This window comes from Colobus angolensis, unplaced genomic scaffold, assembly GCF_000951035.1.
Source record: "Colobus angolensis palliatus isolate OR3802 unplaced genomic scaffold, Cang.pa_1.0 Scaffold36, whole genome shotgun sequence".
NCBI lineage: Eukaryota > Metazoa > Chordata > Mammalia > Primates > Cercopithecidae > Colobus > Colobus angolensis.
In genome coordinates this window covers 6,136,335-6,162,880 of record NW_012116932.1, presented here as the reverse complement: position 1 = coordinate 6,162,880, position 26,546 = coordinate 6,136,335, and the positions used below count along the sequence as shown (strand labels likewise).

Here is a 26,546-nt window from a genome sequence, read left to right as displayed (position 1 = left end):
TTTGAACACAGTGCTACTCTGCTCCAAACGCCCCCAAACTTCACATAGAGAGTAGTATGAAGTCCTCGGCTCTGCACTTGTGGCCCTGAGGTTGGCCTCAGCCTGCCTGCCCAGCTTCTCTTCTCACTCTTCCCTGCTGCCACTCTCCTGTCTCTCCCCAGGGACTTGGCTGTTTGCGCCACTTTCCTTTGATGTGTCTCAGACTTGCCCTGCTCCAGTTGGAAGTCCTTGGAGCAGTCCACAGCCACCCCCGCCAAGCTCACTGTCTCAGAATGTGGGACCACCTACCAGCTTTACTCCTGCCTCTAACTCTAACTTGTGAGATTGTGGGGGCCAGAGTCCCCAGGAGACGGTGACGCTGTGTGCGGAAAAGCCAAGAGAGCTCCAGGGCTGAGCAGATGTGACTGAAAATCTTTACCAGCCATGCACCCTGGGGAACTGAGCCTTGCATTTCCCCTTTCCTTTTCTGTATAATGGAGGATAACAACAAGCCTTCACTCACAGGGCGTGGGTGTGTTTCTCATCTCCCTGCAACACCTAGCACAGTGCCTGGCATCTCATATGTTCAGGGCATGTTTGCTCGCCTCCCTTCCTTTCCTATCGTGACTGTCAATCTACTGTTCCACTGGGGCTTGAGATTCTTGGATTCCAAAGGAAAGAACACAGGGCCAGGAGTCAGACTTTCATCCCTGGCTCCACTAATGTCTAACTCTGGGATGACGCTGGGCCACTCAGTCTTTGGATTCCCTGCCTTAACACAAAATCCGTATTTATCTCAATGCAAAAGAGATTTGATCATCAAAACACTGAATGCAAAGGGTTAGCAGAGTGAGCGCAGATGTTCTCCCATTTGCCAACTGGTTTCTAAGAATATTTGGAGGATGAGTAAAGTAATGTCTTCCATATGCTCAAGAGAAGATGATTTAGCACCAGGCAAGGTAGAGAAGGAAGGCCCCCACCCATCAGCAGAGTGACCTTGGACAAGACACTAGCTGCCCTAGGCCTCAATTACCTCATTTAAAATATGAAAGTCATAAAACCCTACCTCACAAGGGTGACTGTGAGGATCATATGAGGCAATTCATGTGGAAGGTCTTTGTAAACTGTGAAATGCTCTATGACTGTCAGCCAGGATTAGTAGTTAATGCACGCATTTGTTTATTGTTTCAGCGGAGGGTGCAGGACGTCATCAGCCCGATCGTGTTTGAAGCAGCCTACAGCCTTGGTGAGCACATGACTGGAGAGGAGGAGAGGGAACTGCCGCCTCTGACACCAGTTCTCCGCTGGAAAAAGGGACAAAAGATTGCCCAAAAGAATCAGGTCAGAACCTTAAAGCTCATACCCAGCACCCAAGGTGGCAGCTGCACACAGCAGAAATAATGGCCCAAAAGTTGAGAGAGCTGTGGACCTGGCTGCTCGGGAGACCACAGCCAGGACACACCTCCTCTCTGGGTCTCCCTTTTCTGATCTGCAAAATGATAAAATAAACGATCTTAGGGGTTACTTGTGACTACTGTGGGACTTAAACACTTTCAGACAATTCTCAGGTTGTTAGAAGTTACAATCCCCTCGAGGTCATGAACTGGCTGGCCACTTGGTCCCTGAACTCCTGAACTTGCCCCTGTTCTTAAACTGTTTTCAGAGCTTAGATTGGTGGATAGTAGGTGCTTAATGTGCTTAATGAATGTTTTATTGGTGGGAGAATGAGTGAGGTGAAGAGGCAAGAATGGTAGCTTGCTGAATTGGCAGTTGAGTTACAGAATGCTCAACCCAAGGGTCCCTGGAAACAGCACTGGGGCAAGTACAGATGGGTGGTCCACACTCATCAGATTCCGGGATGTGCTGCTGTGTAGAGAAGCTTTAGCGCAATGTTGGGTGCATCACTCGTATGAGGTAGGAGTGAGCCTGTGCCTGATTCTGTGCAGCAGCGCTGGCCAGCTCTGAGGCGTGCAGCACTGAGTGCAGTGCAGGAAATATGCAAGGAATCTGCAATCCCAAGTCTGTTTCAAATCTTTTCTTGAAACCCAAGATCACCACATATTCAGAACCCTGTGGAAGATCAGGAAAAACTGTGGGCTAACCCAGCCTCCTAGGCAGGATGGGGGCAAAGCTGTGGGACCACCTTTCACAGTGCTTCAGACCACTCTGAGTATAGGGGAAAACTAGCAGACTGTGACCCGTGCCTTGCAGATTAGAGTTGTAAACTGAACCACAGAGTGTTTGGGATTTGAGATATCCATCCAGGTGTTCATGTAAGTGCTGAGATTTTTACCAAGGCATCCCATTATCTCCCAAAGCCTCTCTCCAATCATCCTAAGTGGGGTTCCCTAGAAGCAGAGCCTGAGAAAGGGAATTGGGAACACTTGGTTTAATGATGCTATGCTCTTAGGGAAAACCTGTAAAGGAAAGGCAGGGGGCTCAACATGGTTGTGGTCTCAAATAAAGTCTGGCTGGGGGACTCTGGAACAAAAATTACACCAAAGAGTTGTCCTCGCCTTGAGGCAAGAGGGCTTCCCTTTTATGCCCCATATCATTCAGCCATTGACTGACTGTGGGGTAGAAGGGGAGTGTAACCCTCTTTGAAAGGGGATCCTTTCAGCTGAGGATGGTTCTCTAGAGGAGAATGCAGATGTGAGCCGTAAGCAGCCTACACACACATCAGCCAGGGGATGGGCCACAGTTGACAGTGCCCACTACACATCAAAACACACCCTCTGGGGAATGCTGCCAAGAGGTTTTAATTTAAAACATGAACCTTCTTTCACAACACAAGTGCCCCAGAAGAGTGGCCTGTAAGTCCCACTGGCCACTGATACTTGGAACAGGCCCTGGGGGAGGACAAGTGGTATCTAAGCGGGTGGGCAGAGTAGATGGGCTTGCCTTAGGCTGAGGCGTGGAGAAGGCTACAGAAGAGTAGAAGATAAGATGAAGAGGCAGGGTAGGAAGCTGATGGCTTCTGCCTTGACTGGGAAGTACAGACCTAGGTCCTCTCCTGACAGGGAAGTAGGGAGAAGAGGTCGGCCTGGGGACACAGTAAAGCATGGTATTATGGTAACTCCTAGGTAATTGGCCTCTAGTCCTAGAATTATTCTGCTTTCTAAAGTCAAATCTTACTGGACTGATAAACTTACCCATACTTGGGTTATGGAAGTTACCCAGACTTGGGGTCCTGGGAAGAATTTCAGGGTCCTCTGTGCTTGTTTGTTTCTGAATTGACCCAGTGAGGTAGTCATCTACTCTGTCCAGCATCTTGCTAGCCTGGACATGCTTTCCACAGTGAACTTAACTCTCATTCCTGCAAGTCTGTCAGTGGCACAGATGTGGACTTTCTTTAGTGAAAAGCATCTTGGAAACTTTACTGACATTTTTAGATTTAAGTAGCCCAATCAAAGCCAGGGATGGAGGGACAGATTAGTATCAAAATGATGTTCTTGGTCACTTCTGGTTCATGATGGCCAACCAAGCACAAATGTTGATGTCTGTGCCTTCTGGGACCCCATTGCAATGATTATAAATGAGTAGATCGGAACAGGGAGGACAACACTGTGAAAGAAAGGGCATCAGCTAATAAAAGAGTCCAATAATTTTCTGCTATGAGTGAAGTAAATGGAAGAGTGTTAGTGGGTGAACTTGAACTATACATAGAAGAGCTGGCTTCCTGCCTACCTAGGGAACAGAGAAGCTGTAGCCACAGCCAGACCAACAGTTACAGAGAGGGCCAGAGTAAGAAGTGAGTAAGGGGCTGAAAGTGGTGGTGGTATTGGGGGAGGTCGGTGAAATGTGAAGGTTGGTATGAAGAAGGGTTAGAGTTGATTTTTCATCCTTGTCCCCACCCCTACATGCTTCAGGCATGCAGAATAGCAAGCAGCCAGGCATCGTCTTCTCTAAAGTGTTGAATAAACTGCTTAAAATAGTGTGGGCGGCCTCGTTCTCAGAGAAAAGAAAGCCTTACTTCTGGCATTTAAAGTCACCAACGTTAAGAGCTAGCTTTCTCTTCCACAATCCACCCAAATACTTTCACAGATTTTCTACTCAGTCCTTTTGCCTTAGTTGGAAATATGAATGAACAACCAAGGAACCCAAGATTGAGGAAAATTTGGTGCATGAAAGGAAAGGCTAAAATAAACCAGTAGAATAACTAACTTAAAAGAAAACAAATGATTTAGGGAATATAAGAGATTATTGAAAACAAAAATTTAAAAACATAGCACCTTAAAGTCTATGCAGTAGACACAAGGAGAATTAGGAATATATTCCATTCTTTTCATTTTCTAATGGATGGGATTCTGTTCCTTTTTAAAGGGAGGAATGAAAGACAAGGGAAGGGTTCTTAAAAATTAAAAATATATTTACAGCACCAAAAAATCAGTGAAAGTATTAGTAGGTAATGGTACATAATTTCCCAATGGAAGTGCTAAAAGTCACGTAGAAAAGAAGGCTAAAGATACAGGGTCCTATATCTCCAAGTAGTAAGAATACTAGAAAGTAAGAATATCAGTAATAAGGAAAGAGAAACAAGGGAGAGGAAATTATGTGATAATAGAATAGCATGTTTCAGAGTTAAAGAGAGAGACTGTTTTTTAAAAGTGGTGTAAACAACAATTTACAGTTAAGATAAACCGAAATTATCATAGACACATCATTTTGAAATGTCAGTGCTCCAAAGACAAAAGGAAAATTCTAAATGTTTCCAGGGCAAAGAATGCAGGAATGTTGATCACGGAGGATAAGTCAGCTTACAACAGAATGAGAGTCAGATTGAGTAGTCCATTAGACTCTTTATAAGCAAGATTAGAAACTAAACTATGGTGAAATAAAGGCTTCAATGTTCTGAGGGAAAATGATTTTGAAATTAGAATTTTGTTTCCAGCCACACAATCAAAGTATGTGGTAAAAATAAAGTCACTTTTCAGATAAGCAAGGACTCAGAAAGTTTACCTCCCTAGTAACTCTTCCAAGAAAATTATCTTGTACTTCAACAAAACAAAAATGACAACCAGAAGAAGCAAGATGTGGGATACAAGAAACTCTGGAACTAACTCTTAAAAGTCTAATGACAAGAAATCCCAGGATGATAAACTGCAGCAAGTCTCAAAAGCAGCCAAGTCAATTGAGAAGAGGAGATCAATTAACTTCCAGAAGAATGAAGCTAAGCAATAGAATGATGAGAAAGTGGCAGATATTCAGGATACAGTGCAGATTGAATATGTTTCTTTTATGGATAAGAAAAAAGTAAAGGCAATCAAGACCTCTCAGAAAAATAGAAATAAGATAATTGCCTGTACAGATGCTCCTTGACGCACGATGGGGTTATGTCCCAATAAACCCGTCATGAATTAAAAATATTGTAAGTTGAAAATGTATTTAATACACCTAACCTGCTGAATATCATCGCCTAGCCTACCTTAAATGTGCTCAGAACACTTACATTAGCCTACAGTTGGGCAAAAGTCATCTAACACAAAGCTTATTTTATAATAAAGTGTTGAATATCTCATGTAATGTGTTGAATACTATACTGAAAATGAAAAACAAAATGGTTGTATGGGTACTCACCATTAACACACACAGCTGAAAGCACACTGAACCTAAAGAATATTTGAACTAAAATTAACTGTTGGATTATGGGGCTACTACTCTAATAGGGTCATCCATTTCTCTCTCTTCTGATGAGTCTCAAGAATAGCTGGTAGAAGCCACTGGGGTATTGACACTTGTTGATGGCTTGCATGGTGGTCTGTAGAAAGCTATCAGTTGTTTACCCTTGTAATCCTGTAACTGACTGGGACCTGCAGCTCACTCCCACTGCCCAGCATCACAAGAAGTATTGTACCACATATTGCTACCCTGGGAAAAGCTTTTGAAATAAAAAATTTGAAGTATGGTTTCTGCTGAATACATACTACCTTCACACCATTGTGAAGTCAAAAAATCGTAAGTTGAACCTTTATAAGTTGGGGACCATCTCTACATCATGGGTAAAATAGAAAACAAATTAAAATGTGATAAAATAACCAGTTATAACTATCAGATGTTTTTTGTAAGCCTCATGGTAACCCACAAGGCAAAAACCTATAGTATATACAAAAAATAAAAATAAAAAAGCAAAGAACCAAACCATACCACTAGAGAAAATCACTTGACCACAAAGGAAGATAGCAAGAAAGGAGGAAAGGAACAAAGGATCTACAAAACAACTAGAAAACAACAAAATTGCAGTAGTAAGTCCTTACCTATCAATAATTATCTTGAATATAAATGGATTAAACTCTCCAGTCAGAAGACATGGAGTGGTTAACTGGATTAAAAAAAAAAAAGACCTAACTATATGCTGCTTGTAAGAGACTCACTTCACCTGTAAGGACACACATAAAATGAAAGCAAAGGGATGAAAAAAATTCTATGCAAATGGAAACCAACACAGAGCAGGAGTAGTTATATCAGGTAAAATAGACTTTAAGTCAAAAACTGTAAAAACAGACAAAGAAGATCATTATTCAATGATAAAGGGGTCAGTTCAGCAAGAGGACATAACAATTGTAATATATATGCACCCAACACCAGAGAACCTAAATATATAAAGCAAATATTAATAGATCTTATGAGAGAGATAGATTGTAATACGTTAATATTAGGGAATTTCAATATCCCACTTTCTGCAATGGACACATCATCCAGACAGAAAATAAATAAGGAAACATCAGACTTAAACTACACTCTAGAACAAATAGATCTAACAAACACAACAGTCATCCAACAGCTGCAGAATACACATTCTTCTCAACTGCACATGGCACACTCTCCAGGATAGATTACATAGTAGACCACAAAATAAAACTTAATAAATTTAACCTTGAAATATCAAGTATCTTTTTTGACCACGATGGTGTAAAACTTGAAATCATTAACAGGAAGAACTTCAGAAAATTCACAAATACATGGAAATTAAATAACATGTTCCTGAATGACCACTGGGTTAATGAAATAATTCAAAGGGAAATTTAAAAATTTCTTAGGGCAAATGAAAATGGAAACACAGCATACAAAAACTTAAAATGTGGTAGGATTTTGAGTAAGTAGAAGAGTATAAAGAAGATAAGAATGTTGATCCTAGAAATGTTCTATCTGAAGTAGAAGTTGAGTATTCCTGGACTTTAACTTTGCAACTGTAGAAGAGGATATATAATCATGACACTTGTCTTGGCTCAACTGTGAGCAGTAATCATGAAGCCATAATAAAATTAGCACTATTTATTGGTTTTCAATATTTATAATTAAGCCAAAATCAGAGCTATGGTGATAGCATAAAATGCAAATGTCATTAAACTTGATTATATAAAGGTAAAAGTAGAATAAGAGAAGTTTTCTTAATATCTTAATCTTTTAAATTGGTGAATCAAGAGATTGCAAAACTTAATGAAACAAGACATCGCCGTTTACTTAAAATTGCAGAGGTTATCAGTAGAGCAACACTTCCTAAAGTGTGATTCCTGAGCCAGCAGCATCAACCTTTCTTGGGATTTTGTGAGAAATGAAAATTCTTGGGCCCACCCCAGACCCACTGAATCAGAAGCTCATGGGGTGAGCCCCAGCAAACTATGTTTTTGTTTTTGTTTTTGAGATAGAGAATTGCTCTGTCACCCAGGCTGGAGTGAAGTGGCAAGAACTCGGCCCACTGTAACCTCCACCTCCCGGGTTCAAGTGATTCTCCTGCCTCAGCCTTGTGAGTAGCTAGGATTACAGGTGTGCACTACTATGTTTGGCCAATTTTCATATTTTTAGTAGAGACAGGTTTTCACTGTGTTGGCCAGGCTGGTCTTGAACTCCTGACCTCAGGTGATCTGCCTGCCTCGGCCTCCCAAAGTGTTGGGATTACAGGTGTGAGCCACTGCACCCGGCCAGCAATCTGTGTTTTAATAAGATGGCTGGGTGATTCTTATGCAGCTAAAGTTTGAGGACTGGTACAGTAGAGGAGTTAAACTAATAATTTGCCCATCAAAATTATGGAGGTGAAGGAGTGGGAATCATTATGTGAGATAAATTCCTATCTATCATGGAAGGAATTTAGTAAAATAATGTCTAGATCTGATAAATCAAAGAGTAGTAGTATCAGCATGTTTTCTAGAGATATGGAAATAATCATCAAAAGAAACATAAATGGACATGGGTAATAATGGTTGCCCCTGGAGAGGAGGACTCATTATGGCGAGGTGTGCGGCAAGGGGTTATTATTTTTCTAACCATGTGATTCTTTGGTTGAAATAAAAATAAAAGAAAAATATTGTTCTTAGATTGGGAAGATTGTCCAGGAGCCTGAGAAAAGTTTTGGGAGTGCAGTTCTTGCTTATTGTCCTTTTCCTGATTATGGAAAAAAAATAAAATAAAATAAATATAATCTTCCAGATGTTGGCTCAGTTGGAGGGGGAAGAAAGATTCTGAGACAGAGGCCCACTGCAGGAAGCAGAGCTGATCTTTCTACACAACAGTTTGACACAGAGCATCTCACCTCTTTCATAGGAAGGAATAAATACATCAGAACTCTCTAGGTCATGTTGCCAGATAACATTAGGGTTTCACTACTTTAAATGCCTTAATCTCTTCATTGAGCCCATGTTGGTAAACAGGACTATACAGAAGGGTGGATCAAATCATGGTGACCTTTTAGAGTTGGGGTCTGCCCCCACTGATGGCCTAATTAAAGTGGAATCACTGCACAGACAGTGTGAGTAACATGGAGACAGTGACCAGTACATGTTAAGTACTGGCTTGCTGATTAATCTGACAGTGTTTGCTATGAGTTAGGAATGTGCGGGACAGGGAGGAGACCAAGCCTTCCCTCTGTAGGGTACATAGTCCTGGGAGAAGACGGGTTCCAGGATAGGGCTTTGGCACCAGGCTCTGAGTGAATAGTGGGATTGCCGCTCATGCTGAGATTAGATTGGGATTCTGGGCGCTCTGGGGATGGTGGAGCTTGAATACTACAGGCCTTCGTAGGACAGTCTGATGGGTACACATTTCACCTTCAAAATTTAAGGAAAGCACAGACCTGCATCTGTCTCATCAGAAAGGCGGGGGAGGGAGGCCGAGCGGGCGGATCGCGAGGTCAGGCAATCCAGAACATCCTGGCTAACACAGTGAAACCCCGTCTCTACTAAAAAACATACAAAAAAACTAGCCGGGCGAGGTGGCGGGCGCCTGTAGTCCCAGCTACTCGGGAGGCTGAGGCAGGAGAATGGCGTAAACCCGGGAGGCGGAGCTTGCAGTGAGCTGAGATCCGGCCACTGCACTCCAGCCCGGGAGACAGAGCGAGACTCCGCCTCAAAAAAAAAGAAAGGCGGGGGCTATTTGATACTAGGAAAAAGGCAACCTTTTTTTCATTAACCAGAGGAGTATTTAAAAAGACCGTAAAGCTGGAAGCAATTCAGTTGTGTGCCTACTTTATGTAAGACGTCGATGAAAAAATAAATCATTGCTGCCTTCAGTGGACTCACAGACAGTCCAGGAATAATTTACAAAGTGAGATTTAGATTACTGTGTAAGAATTTCATTGCAGAGGCCACTTCTGGCTGAGGAGAAGGAGGTGTTCTATGGGGAAAGGGAGAATTGGCCAGAGCCTTAAGGGAGAAGCCTTAAAGGAGAAGTAGGATTTGGGTCCTCAGGTAATGGAGGGGCTGATGGATGCTAAAGGAGTCTGACATGGCTGAATATCTAGTGAGGGAAAGGGGAGAGGCCATCTGGACTGGAGATTCAGTCTTGTAGTCTGAAGCCACTTGTTCACTGGCTGAGGAGTTGGATGTGATGCTATGGTGGACAGACCATGGCATCTTTTGGCGTTTGGGGAGATCAGAGATGTGCCTCAGGGAGACTGGTCTGCCTGGGTATGGGGAGGCCAGTTAAGAAAGAGGTTGTTGCAGGGACCTTTGCAGGTGAGCCCCTGGAGATAGAGAGTTGACTCATAATTAATTGCTAATTGGTCTCAGCTGCTGAAACAGAGCATGGAACTAAATGAAACGATCACGGGAAGTCCTGGCTGGTCTGTGTGCTGGGAAAGGAGCAATGCGGTCCTTGGACAGGTCACCTGAAGGTCGCTTATCCCTCCTCGTCAGCTGAGCATAGCAATGGTGATGACAGAGGCCCTGTCTTCAATCCCTGTACACAGAATAGGGCTCTGAAAATTATAACTCTTCTCATGCTTTCTCAGGAGGCCCCCAAAGAGACCTGGCTATGGCTGGGCTTCCAAGTCTCGCTGCGGTAGGCAGAATGGCCCCCAAAGATCTCCATGTCCTAATTTCTGGAGCCTGTGATTTGGGTACATTACATGGCAAAAGGGACTTTGCAGTTGTAATTAAGGTGATGGACTTCCAAATGGGGAAGAGGAGCCTGGATTTTCCAGGTGGGTCCAATCTAGTCACACGAGCCCTTAAAAGCAGCAAACTTCCTCGAGCTGGAGGTGGGAGGAATGAGGCGGAATAGGAGGTCAGAGAGACTTGAAGCATGCCTTTGCTGGTGTTGAAGATGGAGTGTGTGACGTGAGGGGAATGTGGACAACCTTAAGGGGCTGGGAGAGGCTTCCGGGTGACTGCAAGGAAACGGGGCCTCAGTCTTACAACAACCCGAACCAAGCTGGAAGTGGATTCTGCCCCAGGGCCTCTAGATACTCGCCCAGACCAGCTGATACCTCGATTTCGGCCCATAGAACCTGGAGCAGGCCCAGACAACCCACCGACCCTCTGACTTGCAGAACTGTGAGATAATCGATTTGTGTTATTTGGAGCAGCTGAACTCCAATAACTTATTACTGCAGCGATAGAAAATAATACACACATAATACAGCCCACACCTCCAGAACTCCGGGGCTTCTTTCCTCCCTGGGCTCTCTGGGGAAAGAGCACAGGCTGTGCAGTGAGATCAGCGCCCCGGCCCAGAGAACTCACCGTTTAGAGCCTGTTTCCTCACCTGTCACTGGGGGTGCCTTGGGCTGCTTGGCCTGCTTGGCCTGCCTCTGGGTGGTTGTGGGATTACATGAGAGAAATGTGAGAAGCCCGGAAATGATGAGGCAGCACTGGATCCTGCTCTTCGCTTCCTGGGAAGCCGGCTTCCTGGTGTTGTGAGGAGAGGGTGAGGCCGCCATGGGAGTGGGTCTGACCTGGGGTCTGAGGAAGCAGGTGCTCTGCTGCCTTTCCACGTCCTTTCCTCTGAGGGTGTCCCGTCTCTGCAGGCCCAGGGGTGGGCTCCCCGGTGGGAGGCAATGGCACCATCTGAGGCAGGGGTCCCCAACCCCTGGACCAGTACCAGTGCGGTGGCCTGTTAGGAACTGGGCTGCACAGCAGGAGGTGGGCAGCGGGCCAGCGAGCATTACTGCCTGAGCGTCCCTCCTGTCAGATAGGCAGTGGCATTAGATTCTCACAGGAACACGAACCCTACACATATGAGGGGTCTAGACTGTGCCGAAACCATCCCGCCCCCTCCACCGCCCATTCATGGAAAAATTCTCTTCCATAAAACTGGTCCCGAGTGCCATAAAGCTTGGGGACCACTGGTCTAAGGGTTCTGGCAGGCTCTCAGGCAAGCCTCTCTAGATCTTTAGGGTGTCTGACCCTCATGTGTCAGGCCCAGAGATGCCTCTTTGTCGCAGAGGGAGAAGATCTGGGGAGGACCCATATAACCAGAACTCAGGAGCCAGCCTCACCACCATGAGCCCAGACAGCATGAGTCCCTTCTCTTTGCTCCATCTCTGCTGCCACTCCCTAGGCCAGGCCACCATCATTTGTCACCTAGACCAGGTCACGTCCCTGCATAACCTCCTCCCGCTGAGGAGCTCCCTTCCCCCTCAGAAGAAAGTCCAGACACTTGCTAAGGCCCATGAGAGCCTGTACAATGGGGCTCCCGTCTCTCCAGCGCCACCCACATACTGCATTCCCACAACCCTCAAACTTACCAGGCCTCTGCCTGTCTCAGGCCCTTTGCATATGCTGATACCTCATCTAGAAAGCACTTTGCCATGCTTTTCCCATGGCCAGCTCTTCATTTTTTTAGGTCTCAGCCTAAATGTTGCCTCCTCAGAGAACCATTCTCTTGCTACCCTGTATTCCCTGAGCCTTTCTTTGTTTTGAGACACTCTGTCACCTAGGCTGGAGTGCAGTGGTGTGATCATGGCTCACTGCAGCCTCGACCTTCCAGGCTCAAGTGATCCTCCACCTCAGCCTCCCAAGTAGCTGGGACCACAGGTGTGTGCCACCAAGCCTGGCTATTTAAAAAAAATTTTTTTTTTTTTGTAGACACAGGGTCTCCCCATGCTGCCTAGGCTGGTCTTGAACTCCTAGGCTCAAGGAATCCTCCCGCCTCAGCCTCCCAAAGTGCTGGGATTACAGGCATGAGCCACCATGTGTGGCCTTAGCTGCCTATTTGATTTCTTCATGACATCTAACAGAACGTGTTATTTCGTCTACTTGTTTTTGTATTTCCCTCTCTAGAATGGAAGCCCAGTGAGGGAAGGGATCTATTTTATCTTTTTTGCTGTTGATCCCCAACACCTGGCAGAGTACCTGGCCTATAGTGGATGCTTAGTAACTCTCAGTTGAAAGAGCCCTTCTGGAAGAACACAAGGCTAGTTCCTTTGGCAAAGATTGGGCATCATATCAGAGCTTCACTGGCAGATTCAGCAGAGCTGTAAAATGAAAAGAAATATGTTCTGTAATCCCTCTGGGAATTCCCCACGGGCAGGAGAGCGTGGTGTGTGATTTGCAGTGACACATCTACACCACAGTAGGTTTGTGGTGACTGCTTTTCAGAAGACAAGATGGAGGAAATACAGCTGGTGAAAGAAAAGGTGTTGGCTTTGTTGAGAAATATTACTTTGTTGTCTTTCAAGTGAAAAGTGAGCTATTTTAGTCTAATGGTAATTTTTAACTATGTTTTAGTCTAATGGTAATTTTTAACCATACACTTTGGGTCTCCATTGTGCTGGAAATCGTCACCACGGCTCCTCCCACCCCACACCCCTCAATGCATGCGTATAGGAATATCCTCATGCTATGGAAACCCACTGTTTGCACAGCCTGGACATTAGGTAATAGTTTCCTGGCTGAGGTGCCCAGCTGGCTTAACATGACATTATTTACAGCTCTACGGTTTATTTTCATTATTTAAATGTCTCTGCAGAAGGAATGGAAGGCTAAGGGGTTCGGAGAGTAGAAGAGGAGAGGGAGAAGAGTCACTCCAGACATCAGAACCAGACAGGCTCCTGAGACAGTGCAAACTGGGGGATTTCAGATTGCACTCTTGGAGTTAGGGCAGCAGTTTGGCTCAGCAGGAGGGGAAAGGGGTGTTAGAGGAAAAGGCTCCTGCCCTCCAACTTTGTATCACCCAGATCAACCCTACTTTTATGGGTATCAGCTTCTGGGTAAATACTCTTTTCAAGGAGGGCACCATGGCAGAACACATGTGAAAACCATCTAGTTTGAAGTATGTGTGAGAAAAACAACTAATTCACCCTTCTCACTGACCAGTGGAGAGTCTGGCCTTATCTCGCTGTCTCAGGTTTCTTCAAGGTTAACCCCAACAGGAAAGGAGAGGGGACCCATCAAAGGTTAGGCCGTGTCCTGAAGCAACCTGTTGAATTTGCAAAACTGCTTTTTCAGTGTTATGTTTGATTTTTGCAATTTGTGGGGGAAAATGTGTTCTAAGTTTCTGAAACTCTTTTTAGAAGAAAATCATGGTTTTCTCAAACTCTTCAAGCTCATTGAGTTTTCTTCTGTATTAGCCTGTCTTATTGAAAACCTTGTGCAGAAGCATGTGTGGAGTGAGGGGTGTTTAAACACATCCGGTGGACAGTGTCTGGCTGGGGAGGAAACGTTAACCTCTCTTTTCTTATCTTCTGAGATAATTTAGGAAATCACGTACAAGGCCCTTGCTGTGTGCACTTACACCTGGAGCCTTATTTAGTGGATGTTCTTGCAGTAGATAGGGAGAAGTCTTGCTGGGATCTTCTCTGGCTTTAAGGCATTTTTTTTTTTTCTCAATCCCAGTTGCCTGCCCATGTCTGGTTTAGCAGCTTTTAGAAACGTGGCTGGCATCCTTTTTTCTTTTCTCTGACAGCACCAGCCCCTTTATTTGAACTTCCTGGCTGTTTTCTGCCTCTTCTGACTAATTAACAGCAACTAAAAAAAGAAAAATGAAACATAGAACAGAAATAATTCCAGGGTGAACTCATAGGTGGGAATTGAACAATGAGATCACTTGGACTCAGGAAGGGGAACATCACACACCGGGGCCTATTATGGGGCGGGGAGAGGGAGGAGAGATGGCATTGGGAGTTATACCTGATGTAAATGATGAGTTGATGGGTGCTGATGAGTTAATGGGTGCAGCACACCAACATGGCACAAGTATACATATGTAACAAACCTGCACGTTGTGCACATGTACCCTAGAACTTAAAAGTATTTAAAAAAAAGAAAAAGAAATAATTCCAGGGTGAAAAAGAGGAGAATTTCCAGTCCTGGGTTGCAAAAGTCCCTAGAAGAGAGTTTGGAGCTGAAATGAAAAGTTGTGATTATAGAGAGACATGAAATGTGTCCCATAAAAGGCCACCTAGTCCCAGGCAGATCCAGAAGAGCATTGGGCTGGGAGTCCCATGAGGCCAGGGCCTCACCAAGCAGTCAGCCCTGCTCAGTTACCACAGGGGTTGAACTGGATCACCTAAATGATGCCTTTAGATGATGGAACCGGAGTCCATTATCTTAAGTGAAACAACTCAGACACAGAAAGACAAATACCACATGTTCTTGTTTATAAGTGGAAGCCAAATAATGTGTCCACATGGAAGCAGATTGTGGAATGATGGACAATGGAGCCAGGTGGATGATGGGAGATTGTTTTTTGGGTGCAGTGTGCATTGGCCCAGTGATGGGTGCACCAAAGGCCCTGACTTTGCCATGACAGAATTTATCAGTGTGACAAAACTGCACTTGTATCCCATGAATATATACCATGTTTTTAAAAATGTTGCCTTTAGGCAGAGGGGATAATTCTGCAAAGTGCAGAGCCATGGAGTAAAAGACACCCAAGACAGCAGAGCTTGTCATTTCTAGTTTTTCCACAGGACCGTAAAGCAAAATTGGTGCTGGGTTTGTATTTAAAGGGAAACCAAGAGGGTTTTTTTTTTTTTATCCTTCCGTGGTTTCAAAATCTGGAAGGACAATTGTACAGACCCTGAGATAGAAGGAATTCCTGAGCTTTAATTTCATGAATGATTTGCCTTTCATTGATTCTTGATGAACTTTTTATAAAGCAACAGTGTATACCTTGATTTTAAGAGGCAATGAGCCTTTACCTTCCTTCATTTAGGCACAGGGCTGAATGGAGCTGAAATTCCTCCACTCTTATAACGTGCCACATGAAGGGCAGTTTTGGATTCTGGGAAAACAGCCCACTGAAACAGAATTGGGAGGGAGAAACCTCTTACACTCAGGTCATGGCATTTATATGAATACAAAAAAGTTTAAATACTGTGCTAGATGCTGGGGGTTATAAGCATGAATTACGTGGCTCTGGAAACTTATGTGGGGCTATGGAAGGAACACCAGTTCAGAAATGTCACTCCTGTCATCCAGGCAGGATGCTTCACCATAGGGGCAGAGACCTTCTGCTAAGTCATACTGCATATCAAGAAATATATTGCCAGGCTGGGCGCGGTGGCTCACACATGTAATCCCAGCACTTTGGGAAGCTGAGGCAGGCAGATCACTTGAGGTCAGGAATTTGAGACCAGCCTGGCCATCATGGGGAAACCCCATCTCTACTAAAAACACAAAAATTAGCTAGGTGTGGTGGTACGTGCCTGTAATCCTAGCTACTAAGGAGGCTGAGGCACGAGACTTGAACGTGGGAGGTGGAGGTTGCAGTGAGCCAAGATCACGCCACCGCACTCCAGCTTGGGCGACAGAATGAGACTCATCTCAAAAAAAAAAAAAAAAAAATACATCGATCAAATCAGCTTAAAAATAGCCTTCTTGTTTCCTCTCCTTAGTGTGGGATTATTCAGTCCAATTGTTCTCCTTTTTTCAGGCTTCAGCATGGGATTTGGTTGCCGTATCAACCCTATAAACAGTGTTGAATCCATGTCAATAATTGTATTTTTTTTTAAAGCAAATATCACCACGTCCAAGAAACTGATCCTCCTCTAAACGAGATAGCTATACTAGGCTAAGGATCCTATTTCCTATTAGATCAGAAGGGAAGATTTTCTGGTACAGATTTGGGTGGGAGAAATGAGCTACCCCTCCCAAGGCCTTAGCACCTAGATGACATCCTCTGTGAAGTCACCTCGGCCAGGAGCAGACACTGAGCTGCCATTTCTGAATCACATGTCCCCAAAGCTTCCCTGGCCTTGGTGACCATGGCACTGTAAGAGAAGCACAGCCAGCCCCAGCCTCCTTACTCTGACTCAGAGGAAAATGCAGCTTGATCTGGATTCATTGAATTTTTTTTTTCCTGGCTTGAAGGAAATGAAGAAACATAGCCAAATATTCTAGAACAGGATTCAACAAACAGTCCATAGGCCAAATCCACCACTGCCTGTTTTTGTAAATAAAGTTTTATTGGAACACATCTATGCCCATTCCCTTACGTATTATCTATGGCTGCTTTTGCTGTACGACAGCAAAGTTGAGTAGTGTGACTGAGACCGTATAGCCTACAAGCCCAAAACATATACTGTCTCACCCTTTTCAGAAAAAGTTGCCAGTCTTGTTCTAAAAGAAGTAGAGTAAGGATTTAGTGAGAAGCTGGAGAAAATATTTTCAAAGACAACTGGGGGAAAATATTTTTTTCCCAGGGAAACCTGAGATGAAGACCAAGGTGAGGAAGGAGCCAGCAGAGAAATCGAGTCCATGAGGCTGAGGAGGCCACTGGATGTCCAGTCCTCAGCTCTCTGAAGCCTGAGACAGGAAACAATTGTCTCCCGAGAGAAAGGTTTGAACCTCCTTTAACCAGGGAGGAATAAGAGATGATGGCTTCTTACATCTGTTTACATTTGCTGGAAAGACTTCTGCCAGGGAAATAACTAGACAGGGCTTTGGCCAACTAGCAGGTGGAGTCTGGAGGGAGGTGGAAGAGACTGCTTCCAAGCTGGGTTCCAATTTGTCTGATTCAAGCAGCCAAACTTGTGTTTGCCAGAGGACTTAGAGGAATGTGGATAAAATCAGGCTGAGGACTTTTCTTAAAGGTCTAAATTGGAGCTGTTGGGATTGTTCCTTCAGAGGAAAATCAGGAGTTTGGGCCATTGGCTTCATGGAGAACCTGTACTTTTTGTACTTTGTGCAATGGAGAAGTCATTTCTACTTGATTTTTGAAACTGTGTTGTCATCTAGTATTCCAAGACTTTAGTCTGTCTACCCTTCTGTTCCAGAGAGATGCCTTTCAATTCCTTAGGAAACAAATTGGCCATTTGCCCAAAGAGACTAATTCAGGTCTAGAACACAGGAACTGAGTTTCAACATCAGGCTCCCCAGTGCATGACACAGGTCTCTTGATTCCATGGTTTATTGCTTTTTTACCTATTAAACAATTGCATTCCTGGCCTATGGAGGGTCTTACCTAAGCCAAGACTTTGCCAGGGATTGTGCGGCCCATTTTTGTTCATAGCATTGCCCGAGTTAGGGAAGGTCATTAGGTTGGCTGAGTATTCTGGTATTCTATTGCTGCATAACAAACTCTGAAATTTAGTAACTTAACATTTATTTTGTTCATGAATTTGATTTTATTGTTTTTTAATGTATATAAGGTGTATAAAATGATGTTTTGATATACATTTACATAGTGAAATGGTTACTATAGTCAAGCAAATGAGCAGATCCATTGCCTAACATAGTTTTTTTTTTTTTTTTTTGATAGTAAGAGCACTTGGAATCTACTTTATTGTCAAATTTCCAGTATATAATACAATATTGTTAACATAGTCATCACGCTATACATTCAATCTCTAAATTTTTTCATTCTACCTAACCACAACTTTGTACCTTTGACCAACCTCTCCCCATTCCCCACTCCCTATCCCCTCCCCAACCAATGGTAACCACCAGAGTTTCAGTTTCAGGTTCTGTGTATTTAACTTGTTTAGATTCCTCAATAAGTGAGATCATACAATATTTTTCTTTCTTTGTCTGGCTTATTTCACTTAGCATAATGTCTTCCAGGTTAATCCATGTTATCAAAAATGGCAGGATCTCCTTTTTAAAGGCTGAATAATATTCCATTTGTGTGTGTGTGTGTGTGTGTGTGTGTGTGTATATGTGTGTATGTGTGTATAGTATATATACATATATACACACCACAATTTCTTTATCCATTTGCCAACCTGTTGACAAACACTTAGGTTGATCCTGTGTCTTAGCTATTGTGAATAATGCTGCAATGAACATGGGAATGCAGATATTTCTATAAGGTACTGATTTCATTATCTTCGAGTATATACCCAGAAGAGGAATTGCTAGGTCATATAGTAGTTTTATTTTTAATTTTTTTGAGGAACCTCCATACTTTTTTCATAATGGCTGTACTAATTTACATTCCTCCCAACAATGTATAAGGGTTCCCTTTTCTCCATACCCTCACTAACACTTTTTATCTCTTCTTTTTTATGATAGCCATCCTAACTGTTGTGAGGTGATATTTCATTGTGACTTCGATTTGAATTTCCCTGATGATTAGTGATGTGGATTTTTCAGCAGAAACCTTGCAGGTCAGAAGAGAGTGGGGTGACAGAAACAGTGCCTCATACCTGTAATCCCAACACTTTGGGAGGCTGAGGCAGGAGGATCACTTGAGCCTAGAAGTTTGAGACCAGCCTGGGCAACATAATGAGACCTTGTCTTTACAAAAAAAATAAACAGAAAATTAGCCGGGCATGTTGGCATGTGACTGTAGTCCCAGCTACTTGGAAGGCTGAGGTGTTAGGGTCACTTGAGCCCAGGAGGCAGAGGCTGCAGTGAGCCGAGATGATGCCACTGCACTCCAGCCTGGGTGACCGAGTGAGACCGTGTCTCTAATAAATTAATAAAATAAAATTTAAAAACTCTGCTAGCCAACAATAATATACCCAGCAAACCTGTGCTTCTCAAGTTGAAATGAAAGGATACTAAATAGCAACAAGAGAGCATAATAAAGAAGGAAACTCATTGGTAAAGGTAAGTATATGGACAAAATCAGAACGCTATCTTACTATAAAGGTGATGAGTAGATAGCTTTTATGTCTATGAAGAAAGTTAAGAGACAAAAGTATTTTAAAAACCATTGTAAGTATTAACTAAATTATGTTAATGGGTACATAATATAAATAGATATAAATTGAGGCATCAAGAGCATATAACATGTGGGGAGCAGAGGGAAAACCAGAGTTCTTTTATGCAAGTAAAGTTACATTGTGAACTTATAATGACAGTTACAAGTTATTTTATGTAAGTTCCTGGTAACCACCAAAATACCTATAGAAGTTATATTAAAAAAAGAAAGGAATCAAAACCTATCAATACAAAAAAAAAGAAACAAAAGAAAACAGCAAGGGAGAAAAAGAGGGACAAAAGAACAAGACACATAGAAAACAGTTACCAAAATGGCAATAGTAAATCTGTCTCTATATTTACTTTAAATGTAAATAGACTAAACTTCCCAATAAAAAGATACAGCATGACTGAATAGATTATAAAAAAAAAAAAAAGCAGGATCAAACTATATGCTGTCTACAAGAAGCTCACTTTTAGATTCAAGGTCACACAGAGAGATGGAAAAAGGTAGTCCATGCAAATGCCAACCAAAAGAGAGAAGGAGTGGTTAATACTTCTATCAACAAAATAGACTTTAATTCAAAAACTGTCTCTACAGACAAAGAAGGTCATTTCTTAATGACAGAAGAGTCAATTCAACAGGAAGACACAACAATTATAAATGCACCCAGCATCAGAGCACCTAAGTATATACAACATTGACAGATCTGAAAGGAGAAATTGATAGCACTATAATAACAGGAGATTTCAGTACCCCCCTCTCAATAATGGTCAGACTCCTGACCCCAGATGATCACTCGCCTCAGCCTCCCAAAGTGCTGGGATTACAGGTGTGAGCCACCACGCCTGGCCTCGCCATCCACACTCAGCCCCACCATCCACTAATTAAGCTTCATGGTGTTCACTCAGGCACACTGTTGTTGCTCACATTTGCCAGTGTGAATAGTGATGCACAGTGCCTAAGACTAAATCACTATCACTGCAATCTCCTACCCCTGGCTATATGCTAATCTGGATTTATAGGACAGTCACTAGTGCTATTATTTTCATTTTATAAATGAGGAAACTGAGTCATGGAAGGAAGAAAAGTCAATTTTCTTAATGTAATACGGTTAAAATAGGATTAAACTTTCAATTTCCTTATTTCTTAACTAGTATTTTATCTTTCCATGATTGTGCTTAATTTTATCTGATCAGTACAAGCACTCGTATAAGCTGTAGGGATATGTGTGTACATGTATATGTGTGCATATACACACACACTCTGTGTATATATGTCAAACTCAGGGCTTGCCTTTGTTGGATGGAAATTCAGCAGCATTGGAGGACTAGACAGCTAAAGAAGCCAGTTTCAGGGACAGGAAATAGCAGAGTTCAAGGAAAAAGTTCAGACAAGGAAAAAGAGTCTTTACAAAGCAACCAATTCCTCATGAGAAGTCTTTGCATCTCACATGGCTAAGAGACAGTACTTTGGTTAGGGGGCTAGAGCTTTGGTCTTGATGAACAACGTGCTAGTATTGGCTCTAAGCTGGGGCGTCCACCATTTGGCTTCCCATTTGAGTGGTCACTCTGTCTCTCAGGGCAATGTGTGGTCTTTCAGTGTTGATAAAGCAGCAATTACATGCCAGGCCTTGAGGGCGGGCACAGAGGCAAGCAAGACCGATACAGTGCCCCCACAATCCTCTTGGGACATCATTTTAGCAGGGGAGACTACCACTGAACATGTAATGATAAAATTGGTTAGTTATGATTGAGATGAGTAGTAGAAGGAAAAAGTATGTGGAACTGTGAGAGCTCACGATGGGCCTGAACTTGTGCAGGTACTCAGAGAAGTGGTCTAGATTTGCTCGTTGAAGGGTGAGAGGACATGTACTAGGTGAACCAGCTGGAGGAATCTGGGGATCCGCTTGTGGGGAGGCCCTGGGTGGGAAGTTGTAAGGCCAACCTGAGTGATAGCTGGCATGAGAAAGCCAGGGTGACAGAGGTGAGGAGGGCACATGCCAGATCTGGCAGCCTGCATGTCACCAGATGGATTTAGGTCACATCCTGTTCTTCCGTTCTCACCTCTTCCACCTCCACCTCCACCCCTTCACCCCTCCATGCCTCACAAAGTTGGACTGTCTTGCCTGTGAGACAGGAAAGGCATGTGTGATGAGGGGACAGTACCCTAGGGGCCGATCCGGGTTTTGTGAGACCTGAGGCTTATACAGTAGGGGGTGGGTCTTGAAGGGAAAAAAAAGGTGAAATTATGAAAACAAAGTTTGTGCAAGGCTTCTGTAGGGGCCATGTCAGCTGGGGACCTCTAAGCTGAAGTTTCACTAGCTTGGTGGGGAAGCTTTCTTTGTCACCTTCCCTCTGTCCTCAAAGCTCATAAAGCCCACCTTTCTTCTTGCCTGAGATGTTCATGCCATCCTTACACCCACTTCCTCTTGTTTTCTTCTTAGTTGAGATGGCAAAGAAAGCACAAATTGGCCGGGTGCGGTGGCTCACGCCTGTAATCCCAACACTTTGGGAGGCCGAGGCAGGCGGATCACAAGGTCAGGAGTTTGAGACCAGTCTGGTCAATATGGTGAAACTCCGTCTCTACTAAAAATACAAAAAAAAATTAGCCAAGCATAGTGGCGTGTGCCTGTGGTCCCAGCTGCTTGGGAGGCTGAGGCAGAGGAGTCGCTTGAACCCAGGAGGCAGAGGTTGCAGTGAGCCCAGATTGCGCCATTACACTCCAGCCTGGGCAACAGAGCGAGACTCCATCTTAAAAAAAAAAAAAAAAAAGGAAAGAAAGAAAAAAAAGAAAGCACAAATATATTGAAATCTCCTGGAAATTTGGCTCTCTCCTTGACCCCAGTAGTGTCTAAAAGAACACGGGAATTTCCTCTTTTTGCCCAAGACTTCCATGATATTTTCCCTGATAATCAAGGAAGGGAGCGTTGGCTGGGACGCTTTTTTCTTTTGGCAATGTGGCAGGGGAATATGAATTTCCATAGGCGAAATTACTCTTGTCTGGTCGAGTCTAGACTGTTCGTTGCCCAGCATGTTTGCTGGAGCCCACACTGGCACTCTGAGGTGCTGCCTGGACTTATTCTGTGGGCAGGGAAGAAATAACCTGGAACTACATTTTGGGGAAAAACTCACAAACATGAGCAGTGACAAGGAAGAAGTTTAATAATGAGGAAATTACAACTAAGAGTTGTCAACAGGCTCTTCTCTCCAAATTCCACTGAAATGAGCAAAGCCACTGAACAGTAGTGAAGAGTCTCTGTCATCTGGAGCTTAGGGACGCTACTGTCCATAGATCTGAAATATCAGAGAGGTTGAGACCGATCGAGGGGAAGATTAACAAGCCCTCCATGGACCATAGAAGAAAGCCCTAACCCCCTTCCAGACGCTGCTGCTGATCTCCTGGCAAATCTCCCCAGATAGGCCCAGGACCAGGCACAGCCAGCAAGCTCTCTGGAAATATTTGGGTTTTGGCACGCCAAGCCTTGGCCCCAGCACTGGGTGGGGCTTTGGCGGTTGAGGCCCAGTCTTGGTTAGAGAAAAGGCATTGTGTCCCTGTTAACTGCTGGCTGCCCCACCAAGAAACTGGAAAGAATGTCCCCGACTCTGTTGTGATTCCCTCAGCCTGATGGCCTAATTGCCTTTGACGTTTCTTGTTAATACTGAAAATTCAAATTCAAAAAGTCCCATTCCTCAGGCAGAACCTATTTCAAATGTAAATTTCCTGCCTCCCCAAGACAGAGAAAATAGGGGGAAATGACCAAACTATAATCTGAGAGTTCTTTACTCAACTGGATTATCATTCATCTAAGAACATCTGAAAGACAGTCTCACACAAGCAAAGACCGAAAGGACATCCACCACCACGTACCTCTCTTGAAAAAACTGCTTGGCAAAGCACTTCAGTAGACTAGGGAATGAATCAAATAAGTAATGCACTCACGAAATCAAGACCACAGTTGACTTAGGCTTCCTTGGAGCTTGGAAGAACCCCTTCCCAAGCTGGAGAGCTGGCTTCTTGGAGGTGGGAGTAGAGGCCCTGAGGTGCTCAGGGGAAGAATTCCCACTGATTTGCAAGAAAGAAATTGGCCACTGTGTACTCGTTTGCCACTCAGTCCTGCCCTAACCTTCCTCTCCTGTCTCTCTCACAGACTGTTTTTGAGAGGAATTGCCATTCAGAGGACTGTGCCGCGGACCTGCAGCTTCGGGGTAAACTGCTGCTCTCTAGGTATGTCGGTGTTTCCTTCACGGCGTTGTTTTCAGAAGCTCCTTTTCCTTGATCCCAGGCCCCAAACCTGAATGTGCAGATTTCCCCACTGAAGAGGATAAACAGAGTTGATGGGTTACAATAATATTTTGTGGTTTTAAAAAAAAATGTATATTACAAAATCATTATAACAAAAGCTTTGTTGGGAAGATTGTTTAGGTTTGGTTTTGTTTGCAGTTCTACATATCTCACAATTTAGCTTATATTTCTAATTTCTGTGACTATTTGGGGGGTGGCTATATTATGCTTGCTGATTGTATTAAGTTGAATCATATGAAATTGCCAATATTTGACCTTTTGGACAATTTCATGTGATTCAACCTATTATTATATAAAGGTTTATCCCCACTCCCGTCTCTGTGCATGCTAGCGCACGTACACACACACACACACTTAACAATAGTGTATGTTTTAACAACAAGTAACTTTTCTGTGGCAGGAGAGGGCTGAAGGAGAGGGGCAGGCTGTCCTGGCTGTCCTGATCCAAGTGAACAGACAGTCTCTTTATTGTTTCAGGGTTTCTTCCCACACTACATGAATCCCCCAAGGCTAAAGGTGAGCCGTACAGCAGCCTTCTGTTTCCTCTTTGCCAACCTTTTATTTTAGACTTCATTTAGGATGAAGGTGCTGGTCCTGATCATTTAGCCTCATTTCACAGAATGGCTTCCTTTTGAAAGAATTCCTTCTGAAAGACTGTTTTAGCCTTGGGGCCAGAAACCCCTCTATTAGATTTATTACCATTTCTGAAAAACAGTCACCAGTTTTGATAGTTATTTTTCAAAATGCATAGCATGTCCCTTACTTAAAACTATGAGAGTTAAGTTTGGATAAAATGAAATGAGTATACCATTATGAACCAGTGCCTACCTACACTAGGACATTTTTTTTTATTGTTATACTTTAAGTTCCAGCATACATGTGCAGAACGTGCAGGTTTGTTACATAGGTATACATATGCCATGGTGGTTTGCTGTACCCATCAACCCGTCATCTACATTAGGTATTTCTCCTAATCTTATCCCTCCCCTAACACCCCGCCCCCGACAGGCCCCAGTGTGTGATGTTCCCCTCCCTGTGTCCATGTGTTGTCATTGTTCAACTCCCACTTATGAGTAAGAACATGAGGTGTTTGGTTTTCTGTTCTTGTGTTAATTTGCTGAGAATGATGGTTTCCAGCTTCATCCGTGTCCCTGAAAAGGACACGAACTCATCCTTTTTTATGGTTGCATAATGTTCCATGGTGTATATGTGCCACATTTTCTTTATCCAGTCTATCATTGATGGGCACGTGAGTTGGTTCCAAGTCTTTGCTATTGTGAACAGTGCTGCAATAAACATATGTGTGCATGTGTCTTTATAGTAGAATGATTTATAATTCTTTGGGTATATACCCAGTAATGGGATTGCTGGGTCAAATGGTATTTCTAGTTCTAGATCCTTGAGGAATCGCCACACTGTTTTCCACAATAGTTGAACTAATTTACACTCCCACCAACAGTGTAAAAGCGTTCCTATTTCTCCAGATCCTCTCCAGCATCAGTTGTTTTCTTGACTTTTTAGTGATCACCATTCTAACTGGCATGACATGGTATCTCATTATGGTGTTGATTTGCATTTATCTAATAACCAGTGATGGTGAGCATTTTTTCTTATATTTGTTGGCCACATAAATGTCTTCTTTTTAGAAGTGTCTGTTCATATCCTTTGCCTACATTTTGATGGGGTTGTTTTTTTCTTGTAAATTTTTTTTAAGTTCTTTGTAGATTATGGATATTAGGCCTTTTGCTGTGCAGAAGCTCTTTAGTTTAATTAGATCCCATTTGTCAATTCTGGCTTTTGTTGCCATTGCTTTTGGTGTTTTAGTCATGAAGTCTTTGGCCATGCCTGTGTCCTAAATAGTGTTGCCTAGGTTTTCTTCTAGAGTTTTTATGGTTTTAGGTCTTAACCTTTAATTCTTTAATCCATCTTGAGTTAATTTTTGTATAAGGTGTAAGGAAGGGGTCCAGTTTCAGTTTTCTGCATATGGCTAGCCAGTTTTCCCAACACCATTTATTAAACAGGGAATCCTTACCCCATTGCTTGTTTTTATCAGGTTTGTCAAAGATCAGATGGTTGTAGATGTGTGGTATTATTTATGAGGCCTCTGTTTTGTTCCATTGGTCTATGTCTCTGTTTTGGTACCAGTACCATGCTGTTTTGTTTACTGTAGCCTCGTAATATAGTTTAAAGTCAGGTAGCATGATGCCTCCAGCTTTGTTCTTTTTGCTTAGGATTGCCTTGGCTATATGGGTTCTTTTTTGGTTCCATATGAAATTTAAAGTATTTTTTTCTAATTCCATAAAGAAAATCAATGATAGCTTATTGGTGATAGCATTGAATCTATAAATTACTTTGAGCAGTATGGCCATTTTCACGATATTGATTCTTTGTGTCCATGAGCACAAACTGTTTTTCCATTTGTTTGTGTCCTCTCTTATTTCCTTGAGCAGTGGTTTATAGTTCTCCTTCACATCCCTTGTAAGTTGGATATATGGATATATTATTCTGTTTATAGCAATTTTGAATGGGAGTTCACTCTTGATTTGGCTGTTTGTCTGTTATTGGTGTATAGAATGCTTGTGATTTTCGCACATTGATTTTGTATCCTGAGACTGCTGAAGTTGCTTGTCAGCTTAAGGAGATTTTGGGCTGAGATGATGGGGTTTTCTAAATATACAATCACGTCATCTGCAAACAGGGACAATATGACTTCCTCTCTTCCTATTTGAATACCCTTTATTTCCTTCTCTTGCCTGATTACCCTGGCCAGAACTTCCAATAATGTGTTGAATAGGAGTGGTGAGAGAGGGCATCCTTGTCTTCTGCCGGTTTTCAAAGGAATGCTTCCAGCGTTTGCTCATTCAGTATGATATTGGCTGTGGATTTGTCATAAATAGCTCTTATTATTTTGAGATATGTTCCATCAATACCTAGTTTATTGAGAGTTTTTAGCATGAAGG

At 43.2% G+C, this 26,546-nt stretch overlaps 1 protein-coding gene across 1 annotated transcript in view; it reads left to right on the top strand.

Moving 5' to 3' along the window:
- ITGA9 (integrin, alpha 9) overlaps positions 1 to 26,546 on the top strand; it is a 372,615-nt gene that overhangs the window by 169,802 nt on the left and 176,267 nt on the right. Inside the window, exons 15-16 of the mRNA XM_011953420.1 lie at positions 1,171 to 1,320; positions 23,432 to 23,508. Of these exons, the coding sequence (XP_011808810.1) occupies positions 1,171 to 1,320; positions 23,432 to 23,508 (227 nt within the window). The remainder of the gene's footprint in view (positions 1 to 1,170; positions 1,321 to 23,431; positions 23,509 to 26,546) is intronic.